We start from the raw sequence: 16,671 nt of genomic DNA on the forward strand, positions 1-16,671 counted from the left end.
CTAGAGAAGACAAAAGGAGACAGCATGGACCATGGAGCGATGAAGCAAGCCAAGCTTTTAAGCATCTCTGCAGATTCTGAAATATCATTGCGGTGATCGTTTCAGTCTTTGAGCTCGTGAAGTGGCCAGGGAGCTCAGCCTTTTTTTTTTGTACTTCTCAGATCTAAATCTCTTCTTCTCGTCGTCTCAAGAAATATTCCTGAAAAAGGGATTAAAGGGAGGTCTAGTTCTGAAGTTCACTCCAACACGCAGGCTCAGGATTCCAGCTCATTTGAATGAGACGTTTCAGTGGATTTATTAGTAGCTTCTGAAGCTATTGGAGATCGACCGGACCTCTGAGCTTCTAAACTTAGAAGGTTTTTCATCGGATTTCGTGAACTCAGAACTGAGTTTTGTGGTTTTATTATTGTAAATTTTAATGGAATGCCGCGTAGGATTGAAGTGTATATCATGAAGACTAACATAATCCATTGATTTTGAAGGTAAATCTGATTTTTTTTCTTTTCTTTTCCCGGTTGATCTGCGCATGTTTTGGGTCTAAAGGTGTGTAATTGGCAACACTGAAAGATTGATCTGAGCATGTTTTTCTTGTAAAATCTGCTCTTTTTCCTTTTTCTGGGTTAAAGGTCCTGTTTTTTTTATGAAGTTTTAATCGAATGGGTTTGTTGATAGTTTTCGTTTGAATCTGTGTGATTTCAGGTACTCGTTCCAGAAAAGTAAAGAAGAGAGGTTTCTATTCTACATCTGCGGTTGTTTTGGAAAGTGATGATAGATTTGGCTTCTCATGGCTGGAGAGATGGAAGAACCCATTAACTTTCAGGTTTGGTTTCAACTTTTCCCTGAAACAGCATTGCACAGGCAAATGGGAAAATTCATCACCGTGGGTTTCCTTTACTCGTAGGAAACCATGTTAAATTGATTGTTATCTTCATATCCGCTGAATTTTGATGACGGGTGCATTCTTGGCTTTTAAAAAACACTTGGCTCTTCAACCTTGCTTCAGTTGTATAATTTGTTTTGATCCCAGTGAAAGGATTTGTATTTGAGGTAGCCTCTCTGTTTCAACTTAATGTTCTCAGCTGGGAATCGGGTCCACACTAGAAAGTTCAAATCCCTACCAAAGATTGTCTATGTCACTTCTGAAAAAAGAAATCAAACCCTCCTTTGTGCACCTACATCCTAGGCTCAAATACTGTAACACGCAGTTCATTTCATTTAACCCTTAGCCTCCATCTCTGTTTCAGCCCATGATTTAGAACTCATCTGGATTGGGAGCCAAAAAGTAGCTAATTCTATTGCTTTTGCTGCCATCTCATGGGCAACAAGAACACGACCCTCCTCGAAATCCTGCTACAACTCAACACTCTTTTATGCTTATACTGCTTTGTCTCTGAAATTATCAACAGATTTGCTGCTTCTCATTCATATTCTTCAATTGACATGTTATACTCTTTTTATATGTTTGTCTTTGTAAGCATTGGTAGAATATATGGAGTGTAGGTGGACTTATGGATTCTTGTTCATTTACTCTCAATTTTCTTTCTTGAAAATCTGCAGGCGGACTCTTTAGGCTCTGGTTCCATATCATTCGGAAGGTTTGAAACTGAATCATTGTCTTGGGAAAGGAGATCATCCTTCTCTCACAATAGATATCTTGAAGAGGTTGAGAAATACTCGACACCAGGTTCAGTTACTCAAAAGAAAGCCTACTTTGAAGCTCATTTTAGGAAGAAGGCTCTTCTACGTCAGGCTTCTTGTGGGGGCCAAAATGGTATGGAAAATGGAAACCTTGAGTATGTGAACAAGGAGGAATATGAGCATGCCAATGTAGGGAGCCGTTCAGGTCATTATGATGAAAGTCCATGTGATTTGGATTGCCAACGTGAAACTTATGAAATGGGGTGTGAGACAGACTGTAATGAAATTGTATCTTCAAAAGGTCACATAGATGCTACACCCACCTTCACTAGTTATGATCCGGGGTTTGGTAGTGATCTTCAAGATTATGCAACTTCTCTCACTGATGACGATGTAGTGTTGGATGGTGATCATCAAGTTGATGCACACCATCTTACCAGTGATGATGAAACCTTGAATGGTGATGTTCAAGATGGTGCACTTCATCTCGCTAATGATGCAGTTCTAGATGATGATCTTCAAGATGTAGAGCCTGGTGAAATCCACCAAACTCCATCCGAGTCCAACATGCTAGGTTTAGTGAAGGATGATCAAGAAATCGAAGTCAAAGACAAGCTTGCTGATGAAACAGGAAATGTGGAGACATTACAAAAAATCAGTTCAGCCCCAGAGAGGCACATGGCTGTGACTGATGATAACCTTAGCACGAGAAAACCTCAGAAACAAACTCTAAAGGTGAGACTCGTGATTTCATTGATTTTGAAGAATTTAATTTGTAGTTTGAGTATCCCTAGAATATTGTTGTTTCAGTTAATGTCTTGTCTTTTGTTGTGCTTTTAATTCATATGGTGGCACTATTTATAGAAACTTTTTTGGAGGAACATGGTGACTTTTATTTGTGCATGGACGTATGAAAGGTGGATTATGAATTTATGATGCATTTATTAAGTGGGTTTTGGGGATTTTGAACCCTTATTATTCCCATTCCCACTGTCTGCGCCCAACCATGTGTAGTGTGTGGAACCTTATGCATTATTTTCTAAGTTCAGCTTACATCTTGGTGCCTTTATTTCTAGGTAAAGACCATAACAGAAACTAAGTCAGACAAACCCAAATTGAGGGCTCAGGTTCCTAGAAAGATTTCAAGTGAAGGATCTAAAGACTCCAGAAAGAATCCAAGGAAGGAGAGTCCACTAAGGACTAAACCTGAGAAGCCATTGCCACTAAAGGCATCGCCAACTTGCTCTTCTCTAACAAGAACTCCAAAACCACAGGTATGCATATATCTCTGAGTAAGAAATGCATTTGATTACATATGCATGGTACTACCCAAAATATTTGGTGAAAAAAGAAGAAGAGAAAAAATCAATACTACTGCAAACACCAAACCTGAGTACCAGAGTTGAAGTTTATGAATTGGCTTTTCTTTTTTATTACGAATTGCTAAAGGTTGCTGATGGATTTAATTCATTTAGATGACTGTTTTGCAAATAAGCATGTGATTACCAAATTTGTAATGAAACAATCGACGGTAGTATTGTATTGTTTGATTTCAAGACATCCAAGCACGTAATATTTTTTTAACTGCTGACATGTTTGCAAGTAAGCAATTCTCTTTGTTGTGAGATTTTTCCTTTCTTCTCTGATTGTTGAATGGTTTTCATTTTCAGGATCCTGAAAATTCGAAGGCAAAACTCAGTCAAGATAATAGAAGGTATCACTTCTTGCCTGAGCTGCTGACATATATTATAGGTTCCTTGGTTTGCACCTCAAATTAATTACTTTAATCTTTAACAGCGACAAAAATCTAAATGCTAAGAAACCAGGCTCAAAATCTCCACCCTCAACCTTGGAGAGGAATGAACCCAAAATGAGCCAATCTCTGAACAGGTGTGCAAGAAACTTGATTGATAATTCTTTCTTATTTTTGTCGATATTGACTTTCTTATCACAAATGAGATGGTGTAGGCCTAAGAGAACTGTTAACTCAAAGTCGGATACAAGGCCAAGCTCTGCTATCTTCCATTTCAAGAGTAATGAAAGAGCTGAAAAGAGAAGAGAGGTATGGCTCTTTCTAATTGAAATTTATTTCAATGACTGGGCATTGAATCTGGAAGGCTTACTTTTTCTGCCCCTTGTTTTCAGTTCTCTATGAAGTTAGAGGAAAAAATGCATGCTAAAGAGGCTGAGATGAACCAGAGACAAACAAAAACACAGGTCTGTAGACTGATCTATCAGGACATAGACTTCTATTATCTAACTCAGCACATTACATTATATTACCTTGCCCATGTTTCTATTCTTTTTGGCTATTAAAAACCCTTTCAATAATTTGGCCCTCTCATAGACCATTCAACTAGATAGTCAAAACAATTGACAACTGGATTATTTTAGCACAACTCTGTTTTAAATTTTGAACTTAAAAAATATCTCTAACACACTTCTAATATGGTGCACCATCATTTTAATGAATTACAAATGCCCGCCTTGATGACCTAAAACATTCCCTCTTTTTTCAATCTCAAGATGCAATGAAAACTTCAATAAACTACTCTGTATGCAAATAACCTTTTATGTTCAATAATATTAAAAAGAATTGATTTATTTATGATTTAAAAACAATACTAATACAAAATTATATATAATATTTTTGTCCTGTGATTGTTAGCTATATGAGATCCCACTGTAATAAACGATAAAACATGCCTATTTTCTAGGTTTTCTCTGTTTTCCATGTGGTTTTGTCACATTGTTAATCTAATTACAGATTCACTTTTGGCGATTGCTATGTTGTTTTGTAATACTTGGATGTTCTTGTTTTGAATTTTCTTATCTGTAGGAAGAGATGGAAGCTGAAATTAAACAACTTCGCAAAAACTTAAACTTCAAGGCTACACCTATGCCTTCTTTTTATCATGAACCTGCACAACAAGGCTCAGATGGAAAAAAGGTAATGCAGAATGGTGCTCTTTCTTGATGTTCTCAATACCTTATATAACCAGAAAGATAGAAAATCCCCCCCCCCAAAAAAAAAAAAAAAAGAAAGAAAAGAATTTGGTAAGAAACTTAATCTTTTTTAGTATTTTTCGAGTTTGATACTCTAGGCGGACATAAGGATGCACTAGAAACATGTAAACATGTTTACATTCTTGATGGGATAAATCTTAATTTATTTATGTACTTTGTCTAAATATTACAACTATTCCTGTGCTTTTGTGCTGCCAATCCCAAGCCCAGATGGAAAATGATTAGTGTCAGATTGGCGTCCTGCACCATAGAGCATTCATCCAAGTTTTCCGGCTTATAAAGATCAATTTGGTGTTTATCTTTTAATTTTAATATCTATATCTTGTAACCTCTATTATTAAATGCATGTTTATGTTGACAAATCTAATTTACTTGGGTCTTTGTAATTAACAAAATGTTTGAATTTATTTCTAACAGCATCCCACCTTGTTTTACCTCTTCTAGTTTTGGCCCATCCTCTGAGCAATAATATCAAAGTCTTTCCTTGGGAAGCAAGCTAAAACTGATCCTATATCTGGTTGGCTTTCGTTGAAGCCACTGATACTCGAGTTCCCAACCAAACCCTCTGGGGCAATTTCACATCTCTTATCTTGAACATAAACTAAGGCAACCTCAGCCAACCTTAACCCACTTAAAACTTTGGTTGACATGAGAGGAACTCGTCTCATTTCCTTAGTGAAAGATATGGGGTTCCATTTCCATTTTGTTTTCTCCAGAAAATTGGCACTTGTTTGACTACAGCTGATACTCCTTATGGTATCCGTAAGGATAAAGCTTTTATTTGATGATTGGTACCATTATGTTCTTGTTTGTGGAAACTGACATCCTACCCAAATTAGTATATGTGTCATTCTCATTTCCATCCGTAAATCTGTAAGTTCTTTTATCTCCTATTTTTCTTTTATCCATATAATTGGCATGCATATCCAGCTACTATCTACAAAAAGAATATGAGTTTGACATTCTGAGTGATTAACCACCCTATTGGAAGAGCCAGTTAAATTTGAGCATCACGGAGGCAGATTATTTATTTATTACATGTGGGGTCCTTCTACTATGATATTCTTGGTTATTATGTAATCTTCACAAGTTCATCTTTCAAACTTTGGTCTTTGATTGTATGATAACAAAACTAGGAACAAATCAAGACCAGAGTGGAAGCCAATATAATATGTTATTTTGAGTTCTTCCTAAGAGTATGAGTTGTATCTGGTTGGTTGGTGTTCTTTTTGAGTGGACATAGAAATTAAGCATGTGACCACTATTTTTATTGTGCTTCCATTTCTTACTGAAAATTTTCTTTTCCCCCTGTGGGTAAGTTGTATTAAGCAAACCTGAAGAAGGAAAAAGGACAGACAAAGGCTTCTCAGGACACCTATGACCAAAACAGCTTGGCCAAAAGGATTGGGAACCTCAAACCAAGGACATAGACCATATATGTACAAACGAGACCCAACCAAACTAAACCAGCAATACAGCCACAAAAGACACCAGCCGAAACATTGTTATTACCCCAGAACGCATCATTCTCTGAAGTGTATTTCACCCCTCTGGTCCTCAGCTACCATCTCATTTAGTCTGTCATGAGAATCAGTTCCTTAGCTCATCTCAGCCATTTAATCAGCTGCTCGATTTATTTCCTTCCTTGCATGCAGAACTTCTACTTTTTGCGGATACCTATGGTGATTTCTGATTTTATTTTTGAAGACTTGGATCAATGCCATTTTTATCTTTCCATTGATAATATCCACCATCAAAGAGGAGATTGATCTGATGGTAACATGATGCAACTCTCTGTCAACACAGATTTTCACTCCCCTCCAGATTGGTTGCATTCCCATATGTTGCAGTCACCAGACATCCCCTTTGCCCAGAAAAGCAAACATCCCTCCTCCTAGGTCATCCCTCACTATCCTCCATATGCTCCCATCAGACAAAAAACAATCACAGTGACAAGAGAATCACTCTTGATGGTCTCCTCCAGTGAGATGATTTAATACTAAGGCTCCTCCATCTCACAGGAAGACTCCGCCTATCTGCCACTGCCTCAGTCTTCTCTGAGTGCTACATTAAATTTAATGCTGCAACTTCTATAGTGACCTCCCATTTAGTAGTATCAAAAAATTGATTCTTGGACCTGTTAGAATTATAAAGAGCTCTCTTATTTCTTCAAGTCATTGTACATCATCACACCAGAGGTTGTCATTCCAAATGAAATGGTTTGGTATTTCTTTCCATTGTGTACCCTAAATAAGGAGTGGACACGGCAATCCAGCTGATATTGATTGCATTCATCTCCTGCAGATTCATCTGAAAGAAAAACCGCAAAGCAAATCACCTAGCAAGTCACCAAATCGAGTGTGCACTGCGTCAGGTAGATCCGCACCATCGTTGAAGGTAGGGAGTCAGCAATGTCCATCTCCCCGCAAACCTCAAAGCATGGCTTCTCAGCAACAAGCCTCAGAAGCAACTGATTCTCCACTAACGGTATCTTCTGAAGTGGGTGAAAACACTCTGGGTGCATCAACCAATAAAATTATCACTTCAAAAGTCACCAGAAAAAGTGAGTCAGTGGGGAAGAAAGATACAGAGAAGGCCAAGGATTCTAAACAGCAAGGCTCAGAGGGTAGTAAGTTGAGGAAAGAGAGAACTGATGGCAGGCGGTCAGTTAACACTGTTGGGAGGAGTAGTGGTGAAATGGTGAGGAAGGCAATGAAGGGTGCAGGTGGAAGTTCTGGAATGGATAATTTAGCTGTTGGTGTTGCCTCCTAAACATAGACCTTGTTACCATCTTATCCACTTGATATTCTATTGGAGTTCCGCATTTTTGTCCTGCAGAACCCTATGTGCCTGTAGTTGGGAGTTGGGAGTATCAAGTCATGGTTACTCTGTTTCCATGAGCTCTTGGGAGTTGCGACTATTTTCTCTCCTGCAGCTTTTCTTTTGTGAAATCTGCAAGCTTTCTCTAGTCATTGAACCGCTATGAACAATTTTCCATGACATCTATTAGGCACTCTGATTATCCCTTGGTGTTATGGTTTATAATGGTTCATCAGTTGGAAAACCTACCATATTCAGGTCAGCAGTTGCGTTTCTATAACATAACTTTGTACAAAAAGAATAAACAATGAGATTATTAATAATGTTATTAACTTTGCTCAGAAATTTTCTCCTTGTGTTCGATTTTTCCCTTGTATTTTCTGTAACATAATTTGCATTCTGCATTTTTGCCTGCAGCATCTAACGTGCCTGTAATAGTATCGAATCACGGTTACTCTGTTTCTATGAGCTGTTGCGAGTTGCAACTATTTTCTCTGCTGCAGCTTTTCTTTTGTGATATATGCAACCTTTCTCGAAGTCACTGAAACGCGATGAACAATTTTCCATGACATCTTTTAGGCACTCTCTTTCTTTGTTCCTTTGTGGGGATGGTTTGTAATGGTTGATCAGTTGGAAAACCTCCCAAATTTAGGTCAGCAATGGCGTTTCTATAGCATAAGACTTTGAGCAAATTGTACTCACATTCCAAAATGGAGGCTTTAAAGTACTAATACTCCACTTTTTGTTTGAAGAAGCTCATTCCAATTCATTAACAACAATTAATTTTATTTTTTTTATTTTATTTAAAAAATGCTCTTATTAAAATTTAAGGGAAAAAAAATCAACAATGGACTTTTTGATGTTGAATTTTTATAGCATAAAACTTTGAGCGTCCATGAGCCATTATCTATTATATGCAACCCTACCGTCTAATGATGGAAGTGGGCATGCTTGATGCTCACAAGACCCATCCACTGACATCACGGGTTATCCGGTTTCAATACGTCTACCGGAAAGGTAGTAGTATTCATGAGGTTACCTAGCCAAACACTTTTAGACATTTAGCATTCATGTACTTAGATCTATATGCATACTTATATAAGGTCATTAGGATAATGGCCGAACCCACAACCCTAGTTGGTAAATAGATATAAGAGAACTATGTCTCAAAACCAATCTTACCGCATTCTCATATCATCGTTCACAAGAATTGAAAAATAGAAACAAATATACTTACTTAACTTTCATTTCCACAAAATCACACACATAATCACAAGATAACAAATATCAAAATTGAAGCAAAATATCAATAATGAAATTTAACTATCATAATTAAGCTTACAAGATATGGTCAAATATATTCCTCACCTTTCAAGTTAGTATAAGCTCTCCAAAGCCTCACAAAGTGCACCCAAGAGTATGTAATTAGACCAAAATAACCAAGTATTAACTAGGAATCAATTCGGGTTCAAAAGAGGTCCAAAATACACTTCCCAGATAGGACCGGTTGAATGGGTTCAACACCCTCCGGTCCACCTAGTTTGGGCCAAAAATCCATATTTCACCTCGATGCGAAATCGGATCGAAGCGAGACCTTGGGGACTTCTAATTAACAATAATAAGGTCCTAAAAGTTATCAACAATTTGTCCCAACTAGGCCTCAAACAAAAAGCGCCAAATTTGGCTCTCGCGAGTGCCTGAGCATCTCTGAGAGGTTCAACGCAAAATTGCTCGCAACGAATCGCATACACAACTTTCAAAACTAAAGGGAAACATAAATAAGACTAATGGAAAGCATTTTAAGCATTCAATATACCCCAACTACCGAAATCTATCATTCATTGTGAAGGAAACACCATAAACCTAAGTTTAGAGAAGAGAGGTTGAAGAACACTCACCTTTCTCAACAATTCCGCAATGATTATGGTCTCAACGCGCCTTCGTGTGGATGGAATCTAGAATCCTTCTTGGTTTCTCCTCCTCTACAAGCCTCAGCCCACTCTAACAATAGAAAATGTGTTCTAAGGTGAGTGGAATCATAAAATAGGGTTTTTAAACCCAAATTCCCGAAATTGCCCTGAATATGGGGATGGGTGGTCGGTCCAAACCAGTCAACCTGGTATGATCGACCAGCCCTTGGTTGACCCTTCAACCAAGGTCTGATTCCAGTGATTTTTGGCTTGAAATAAAGGTCTTTTTAAAACCTACGTTTGGGTTTATTTACTTCATCATTTGAATTCTCCTTCATCAATTTTCAGACGCGCCAAAATCGCTTTTTAATGCATTCGTGATTGACATTGTCTCTCCTCTTAAATTCTAGGAGAGTGGCCAAGTCATCACTAAGGTCATCCACTATCATCGGGTCCATTTTTGAACTTTCAGGGCTTAACTCGAATGGCCCACAGTTGTCACCGACTAGAGTTCCGGGTTTACGATCCTGAAACCATGGGTTAAAGGGTTAGAAATGTGGGGATTTCACAAATGTCTTCAGGAAAAATTTTCTCTCTCTTGTTGAAGGCAAGCAAGGCGGTGATCATCCAAGTCCATGGGTTCCATCCTTCAACCTTCGAGCTCAACTTGGATGGTCCAAAGTTGAACTCTTCCTGAACTCCGGGTTCATGAACCTAAAACATCGGGTTATCGGGTTAGAATTTTTGGGGATCTCACACTCGACCTTGGCATCCAAAGAAGAAGGTGCATATTGCAGCCTCGAAACCTCCTGTTCTAACTCCCTGATCCTCCCCATTGCAGCCATCTTTACAAAGCTTGGAGTTGTCTTCCTTCAATTTGGAGACCTCCTTATGTTTGGCCTCCACCTCACCCTCATAACCCTTTGCCCAAACATTGAGGCGATCAACCCTTAGTAAAGCTTCCATATGCCTATGGAAGTCTTTGGTAAGGACCCTGCAAATAAAGAACAATTAGCAAGAAGAAGAAGGAAGAAAGAGACAACAGAAAAAACAAAGTTAAAGGTAAAGGCTTACCTAATATAAGAGTTTATGAACTCTTCATCAGGCTTAGAATTTAGGGCCTCCCAATCGGTAGGCATTCGGGTGTTTGTAGCCCATTCCAAAGCCAGACCGGTGTCTTGAAAGACCCAATCTCTTACTAATAGCTTCCAAGGGGAAGGTACACACCCCCTGCTCAACCCCAGCCCTCTTCGAGGCAGCGTCGTCCACCAAGTCATGCCTCCTCTTGGCCAGATTGACGTCGTCTTGTGTTGATTCGACGATGTCGATCGAGCCTTTCCCTTTGGCGATTGGGTCTTGCCGAACCTTCAGCAAACCTGAGAGGAGGCCTTTGGAGCCGATTGATGTGCTTTGGGCTCCTTCTCCTTTCTTTTGATTCTCCCTATCCGATCCTTGGCAACCATGAATACCTTGGTTGGCCAAGGCCTTCACTGTCTACGGGTTACACTTTGGAGGCACTGCAACACAGAGTAGAACAAATGTCAGTAAAGCACTTAGATAAACAACGAAAGTAGAAAATGAGAATCGGGAGCTCACCAGGGGCTAGACCCCACCACTGAAGAACTGCGTCATACTCCATGGCAAAACCATGGATCTTCTGACGCACCTAGATAGACTTCATTGATTGAACGACACTGTCCTCTTCGGGAGATAGAGGGAGGGAGCAGTTCACCTAGGTGTAAGAGTTCTGATGACTCGAGGTGATCGGGAAGTTCAAATCCCCTAGGGGCACTCGGCAGAACAATAATCGATGACGCCACCCCTTATGATTGGATGGGCAAGTCCCCTCAGCAAGGATGTTGCCCGACCATCCCAATTTGCTTTTGGGACGTTTAGAGAAAAAGACCCAACCGAGTGGGTTGGATTTACTGAGATAATAAATTTGAGAAAATAGGCAGTGAAGGGGTGATTTGGAATTCGAGACACAACCCGACGATATGTCGCTAGCTATTCGGGACAAGCATACCCGGACAAAGGTCCAAGTGGTTGAGAATTTCAGCAAAAATGGTGGAATAGAACGGGAACTTCACTTCACTCTTCAAAGTACCAACATAAATTGAAAGCTCTTCCAGAGGATTGGAATCAACTCTCTCATCCGAGTTGGGCACCATAAGGAGGTAGGAAAAGGAAGGAGGAAATTAGTAGAGATCTCATCCACTTCGGCAGGGCGAATGTGGGACACATAAAAACTTGGGCCATTCGCAAGCCTCTTGAATGGTCGGGAACTTCCAGCAACTGCCTTTGGAGGCCTTGTGCTTTTAGGAAGATGAGGGAGAGTTAACTATCCTACCCTCTGCTGCATTCCTTGGTTGTTCCCTAGGGGCTGAACGGATGGAGGGGTAGCCAACCAACGGTCGGTAATCCTCACATTCCTATTACCCGATAGCTCAATAGAAGTTGAAGGGCTTGGTTGATTGGCAGAATCATCCCCTTTGACCATTTGGTCAATAAAGTCATCATCAGAAGTTCTGCGACTACCCATGGAAGGAGATGGGTAAATTCTAAAGGCTATCGAAAGAAGAAAATGGGTTGGAATTCTAAGTAAACTAAGGCAGAAGTCACGAATCAGAAATGGAAAAGAAAGATGGAACAGAAGAAGAAACTGAGCTGAGGACCAAGAGAGTTACTTGTTTGATCTTGAATGGTTTGGTGGTTTGGAATTGAAGCTAGAAGACTTAAAATCGCAAGAACTTGCTGAAGACTTCAAGCATAGATGTTTCACAAAATGGCAAAGTAAAAGTTGAAGCTAAGGAACAAAGGGGTTTAAATAGATTTAGAGCAAAATATGAACGAACGAGATTGATTCTAATCAACGATCGAGTATGAGCGACAGCTCGAAACCATACATCTAACGAACAATATTGATTCAAGATCAATGGTGGTAGAGTGTAGACGGTTTGAGAAAGTGGGCTTAATGATGGCGCTTGTTCCCGATGCAAAGCACGATGAATGAATGCGGCTTGAGAAGACATGGCATTTCTGACAATGAATGCGACGTCTGAGAAGTGGTCAGGAGATTAGGGAACATTTGAACTTCTCTCTACCATGCCTAAGGCTCTCATTCGAGAAAGACATACCAAGCGATCGGTTTTCATCCCAATCCCTATATATGGGGGGCTCATGATAAGTAAAAAATAACAATCAACCGAACCATACCACAGTCGGTCCAATTGTCCCAATCAGGGCTGGTTCAAGAGACAAGTTGAGAAGTAGCCTTTTACGAAGGAACTCAAACGGTTAATGAAGGAGACGTGATCCCTTTAAATTCGGGATATACAATCGTGCTCTATATGGAAATTAATCAAATTATAATTAACTCAAATTGTAAAACTATAAGATCAAACTGATACAAACCATGGTTTTTTACCGATTCCAATTACTTAAACCGTGCTATACACAATATGTTCATCAAAATATTTGCTGCATCACAATTTTATGAAATGAGTAGACCCAATTCGATTTGATCAAGTGGGGCAAAACAAACCAAGAAAATCAAAGATTATGAGAATATCTAAATGATTGAATTTTGAACTAAAATTTGACATATGAATAAATTCGATTGTGAAGGCATTTGTTGTCCAGTGTTATATTGAAAGATTAACCACTTGGAAGACTCTTGACAACTAAACTGAACTCATACAATGTCCATGTCTAAAACAACTTTGACGTTTTAAACCAAACTATTTGTCATGCATTCTTTAACATTCTTATGATCATGAAGGGTACAAAGAGATGGGAAGTAAAAGAAAAAGAGACAACAAAGAAATAAGTCGGTTTCTAGAGTTCCATTAATTTACGAATTCAGTATGAATTTTAAATTTGTTCTAATATATGAGATATGGGAGTTAACTAACAATTTTTTGAGAAGTAGAACAAGTTTGCAACAGAACAAAGTAATCAAATCTACAAATTCCATATTTAAATCCATTTTATATTGGGTGGGGTATCACTAATATAGATGCCCCCATCGGATGGGTGACAACCGAAGACCTCTCCATGAAAGTTTGAGTTTTTAACTGCTCAACTAACCCACCATTGGCCAAGTGTACTTTTTCTCATACCCACGCTCTCTCCTTTATACATTTTTCTCCTTCTTTTTTCATCTTTTCACTTCAGTGGAAACTGATGCAGAAATTCTTGAACCATTCAATCTCCATTTCTCAGGTCTCATGCTATTGTCTTCGTCAGCTTGGCTTGAAAGGCTCGATTCTATCTCAAGAACTATAATGGAAACCCTAGAGCCCAAGGGTCCTGGTTTTCTGGCCATAACTGGAATCCCTAAATCTTCTCAGCTCCATCAATCTCTCCTTCCACTCACTGGAAGAGAAAAGAGAGAGGCGATGGAAGGGAAATAGAGGCAATAATGTAATTTAAATAAGTGAGGGTATTCTAGTTTCAAAACGTTTTAAATTTGAATGGTCAAAGTGATAACGGATAAACTTGTAATTTCTCAAAAGCCCCAATGAGCTTTTTTCCAGCAACAAAAATAAAAATGCAGGATACCCACTCCCATTAGAAAAGAACTTACCTTCTACACATTACTCAAGTTTTGAAAGGGAGAATCTTATCAATTCACAAACTATTTGGAATCTTACAGCATACACAATGCACTGAACTGTCTTGAAAACTGCTTCACCAAATATTATCAGTTGAGGGATTATACAAAATTTGGATACACGAGAAAAACTAAAGATGGACCAACAAATTCCATAAAATTTCATTGATGCGAAACATTTTATTGCATGTGCCACTTGTTCACTCAGGCAGCTTTCCAATTTATAGTCAATCAGAATATCTTGCACGGTATGAAATGGATCGATTGGGTTCCCATACACCAAGACTGGAAACACATGACAGCCAATCCCAACTCTAGGACAAAAATCAACAAGTAAAACCAGATGCCAGGAAAGTATCCCAGAGGGACTCCATTTCATCTTGGAAAGTATCCCAGAGGCACTCCATTTCATCTTGTTATTTTAACCTGGTCCTGTTCACCCAACTGAAAATATAAAGCATGAGTTAGCAGTAAAAGAGTGTTGGAATGATCTTCACTGACTAGCTAGCAAGAAATCAAAGGGGTAAAACTTCGACCTTTCTGCACATCACCATTATCATTTGCCAAGGTGTTAGCAGCCCCAGCCTGCATAATCTTCTCTGAACACGCACCACAAAGAAAAATGTTACATGATCAATAAAGAATCAGGGTGCCATGTTTCACTAGACGTGACTGATGAACTCACTCTTCCCAACCAGCAAGAAAATGATAACTGGTGAAAGGCCCTTCTCCAGAATGCACAAAAAAGAAGAAAGAAACAGACAAGGCAAGTTTCTAAATACGATGAAGAAATAGACAGAAACATATCAATAAAGGAGAAAGAAGGAATATTTTCAAATGGGTCTCAACCCCTAGGACATCAAGTCTAAGTCTAATTCTTATTAGATGTGCCCATGTAGGATTCCCTATCATATGTGCTTCATTAACCGAATGTCACACATCATAAGCTTGAGCAGCCCTCAGATCTAGCCATGAACTATCCAAGTGAAGCTCTCATGCCCAACTACTTGAGGGCTTAATTTAGCAGCTGATTCACTACCATAATTGCAAATATCAGCATAGGAAAAATAGAGCCAACATTTGGATGAGCTGCAGAAAAGAGAAAAATACTCAAGATAAAAGCTTGAACCTGATACTTCACCATTCAGTGCCATCCACTCCCCACTAGAAATTCAAAAAGTAAAATTTATATGCTCTTGAATGTGAACCGGTAACATCGTCCAAGAAGTCATTATAGCCCTTGAATCAGTCAAGACATTTTGAACAACACTAAGCCACTAACTGGATTATCTTAACCCTTCCACTGTAGATAGAATCACAGCCTTGAAATATGTCATTACAGCACTATAGTGTCAAAATATAAATAGTTTGAACTTTAACCAGGTAAAGGAACACATGCAACCCTGCACATTATGGGTCTAGCATGCAACCCTTTAACAGACCAAGACTTCCACATTTGGAGAATTTATAATTGGCAAGGTAAAAATACCATGTGGCCAGATTTGTGAAGAAGCAAAAAGAAATGTATTCAGTGGAGGAGAAAACTTAGAAAACATAAGCAACTAACATAGAACCAAAAGCTACTTGAAGTAGTCATTTAGCAAGACCTTATGTAAACTGAAGCCAACTTGAGAGAATTTGGACTAGACCTATAAATGGATCAGATTTGGCTCGGATACACCAATATCCGAATCCGAGTAGCAAAACCGCCATCCGAATCCGGCAGAAATTTAGAGAAGGCATCCGAAATTCGAATCCGGAACTTTATCGGATTTTTGATAATAATCCGATTTGATAAACTATCCAATTATTGATTGGTGATTGCCATTTTTTTATATTTTTTATTTCCGATTTCTGGTTATCCGGTTACTGATTACCGGTTCCGAATCCGATTATTAGCCCCTTTTTTAGAGAAAAGTGTTTAATACTTTACTCTAACCGGATAATTTCCGATTTTCAATTATCCGGTTACTGATTACCGGTTTCCGAATCCGATTATCATCCATTTTCAGAGAAAAAATGTTGAATACTTTACACTATCCGGATATTATCCAATTCGATAAGCAATTATCTGAATCCAAATCTGGTTACTTAGCGGACTGAAATGGATATTTTTCGGTAAGAAAAATCCGAATATGGATTCCCTTAAACAAATGGGAATGCGAATTTGGAGGCGGATTTCGGCTATCCATTTAGAGGTCTAATTTGGACACACTGACTGGAAACATAGTATTGTGTAAAAAACAAAAGTAATCAACTCATTATAACAGATTCAAATTATTGGTGCTCTCAAAACAGACTTGAGAGCAGTTTTGAGAAATGGAAATATAAGAACCAGCAAGGATCAATCAAAGAAATATTAAAAAAAGACAAACATTGAATAATCTGACCTGCAAACGTGAAGGAATGTACTACAGCAGTATAGAACGAGAAATCACAAGAACCGTAACAACACAAAAGCATAACATAAATCAGACAGCAAACCATGGTATAACACTTCTAATGTCTAAGGAAAACTTCTTAAAACTGTTCAAATAGAGTACAAAATACAAGCCTCAAGTAAAAGTATGAATCAGAATTGAAAATAAATCTTACAATGTGTACACTTCTACTAAGATTTGATTAACTCAATATGATAAATTACATCCTTTAAAAGGATCA

At 38.6% G+C, this 16,671-nt stretch overlaps 2 protein-coding genes across 9 annotated transcripts in view; one reads left to right on the forward strand and one right to left on the reverse strand.

Moving 5' to 3' along the window:
* Nucleotides 1–8,154, forward strand: LOC149024883 (protein WVD2-like 7). 3 transcript variants are annotated; one of them, XM_089145079.1, is made up of 11 exons: nt 1–356; nt 483–543; nt 700–820; nt 1,558–2,373; nt 2,715–2,912; nt 3,309–3,352; nt 3,436–3,528; nt 3,607–3,700; nt 3,784–3,855; nt 4,478–4,588; nt 6,970–8,154. In XM_089145079.1, exons 3-11 carry the CDS (start codon nt 785–787, stop codon nt 7,435–7,437), a joined length of 1,932 nt encoding a protein of 643 aa, XP_089001205.1. In that variant the 5' UTR covers nt 1–356; nt 483–543; nt 700–784; the 3' UTR covers nt 7,438–8,154. The 3 variants fall into 3 exon arrangements, with proteins under 3 accessions (XP_089001205.1, XP_089001204.1, XP_089001203.1); XM_089145078.1 differs by having other exon boundaries at nt 1–543; XM_089145077.1 differs by lacking the exon at nt 483–543 and having other exon boundaries at nt 1–482.
* A 5,827-nt stretch (nt 8,155–13,981) lies between these two features.
* Nucleotides 13,982–16,671, reverse strand: part of LOC149024884 (PPR containing-like protein) — a 33,229-nt gene continuing 30,539 nt past the window's right edge. For 5 of the 6 annotated variants that reach the window (XM_089145084.1, XM_089145083.1, XM_089145082.1 and 2 more), the window contains exons 9-10: nt 14,547–14,609; nt 13,982–14,442 (exon numbers count right to left, since the gene is read on the reverse strand). In XM_089145084.1, the coding sequence (XP_089001210.1) occupies nt 14,432–14,442; nt 14,547–14,609 (74 nt within the window). In that variant the 3' untranslated portion in view covers nt 13,982–14,431. Of the gene's footprint in view, nt 14,455–14,546; nt 14,610–16,671 lie in introns of all 6 variants that reach the window. The other variant, XM_089145085.1, reaches the window with a different exon arrangement.

Source organism: Hakea prostrata, chromosome 2 (genome assembly GCF_041222555.1).
Source record: "Hakea prostrata isolate BN-2017 chromosome 2, UWA_Hpros_2, whole genome shotgun sequence".
In the NCBI taxonomy this organism is placed as follows: Eukaryota; Viridiplantae; Streptophyta; class Magnoliopsida; order Proteales; family Proteaceae; genus Hakea; species Hakea prostrata.

What these genes read in the sequence shown, in the direction of transcription:
- LOC149024883 (XM_089145078.1), top strand. Translation starts at nt 785, where the DNA reads ATGGCTGGAGAGATGGAAGAACCCATTAACTTTCAG. An exon ending in ATGAGCCAATCTCTGAACAG is followed by an intron (nt 3,529 to 3,606) that starts GTGTGCAAGAAA and finishes GAGATGGTGTAG; the next exon opens with GCCTAAGAGAACTGTTAACT. An exon ending in GAGCTGAAAAGAGAAGAGAG is followed by an intron (nt 3,701 to 3,783) that starts GTATGGCTCTTT and finishes CCTTGTTTTCAG; the next exon opens with TTCTCTATGAAGTTAGAGGA.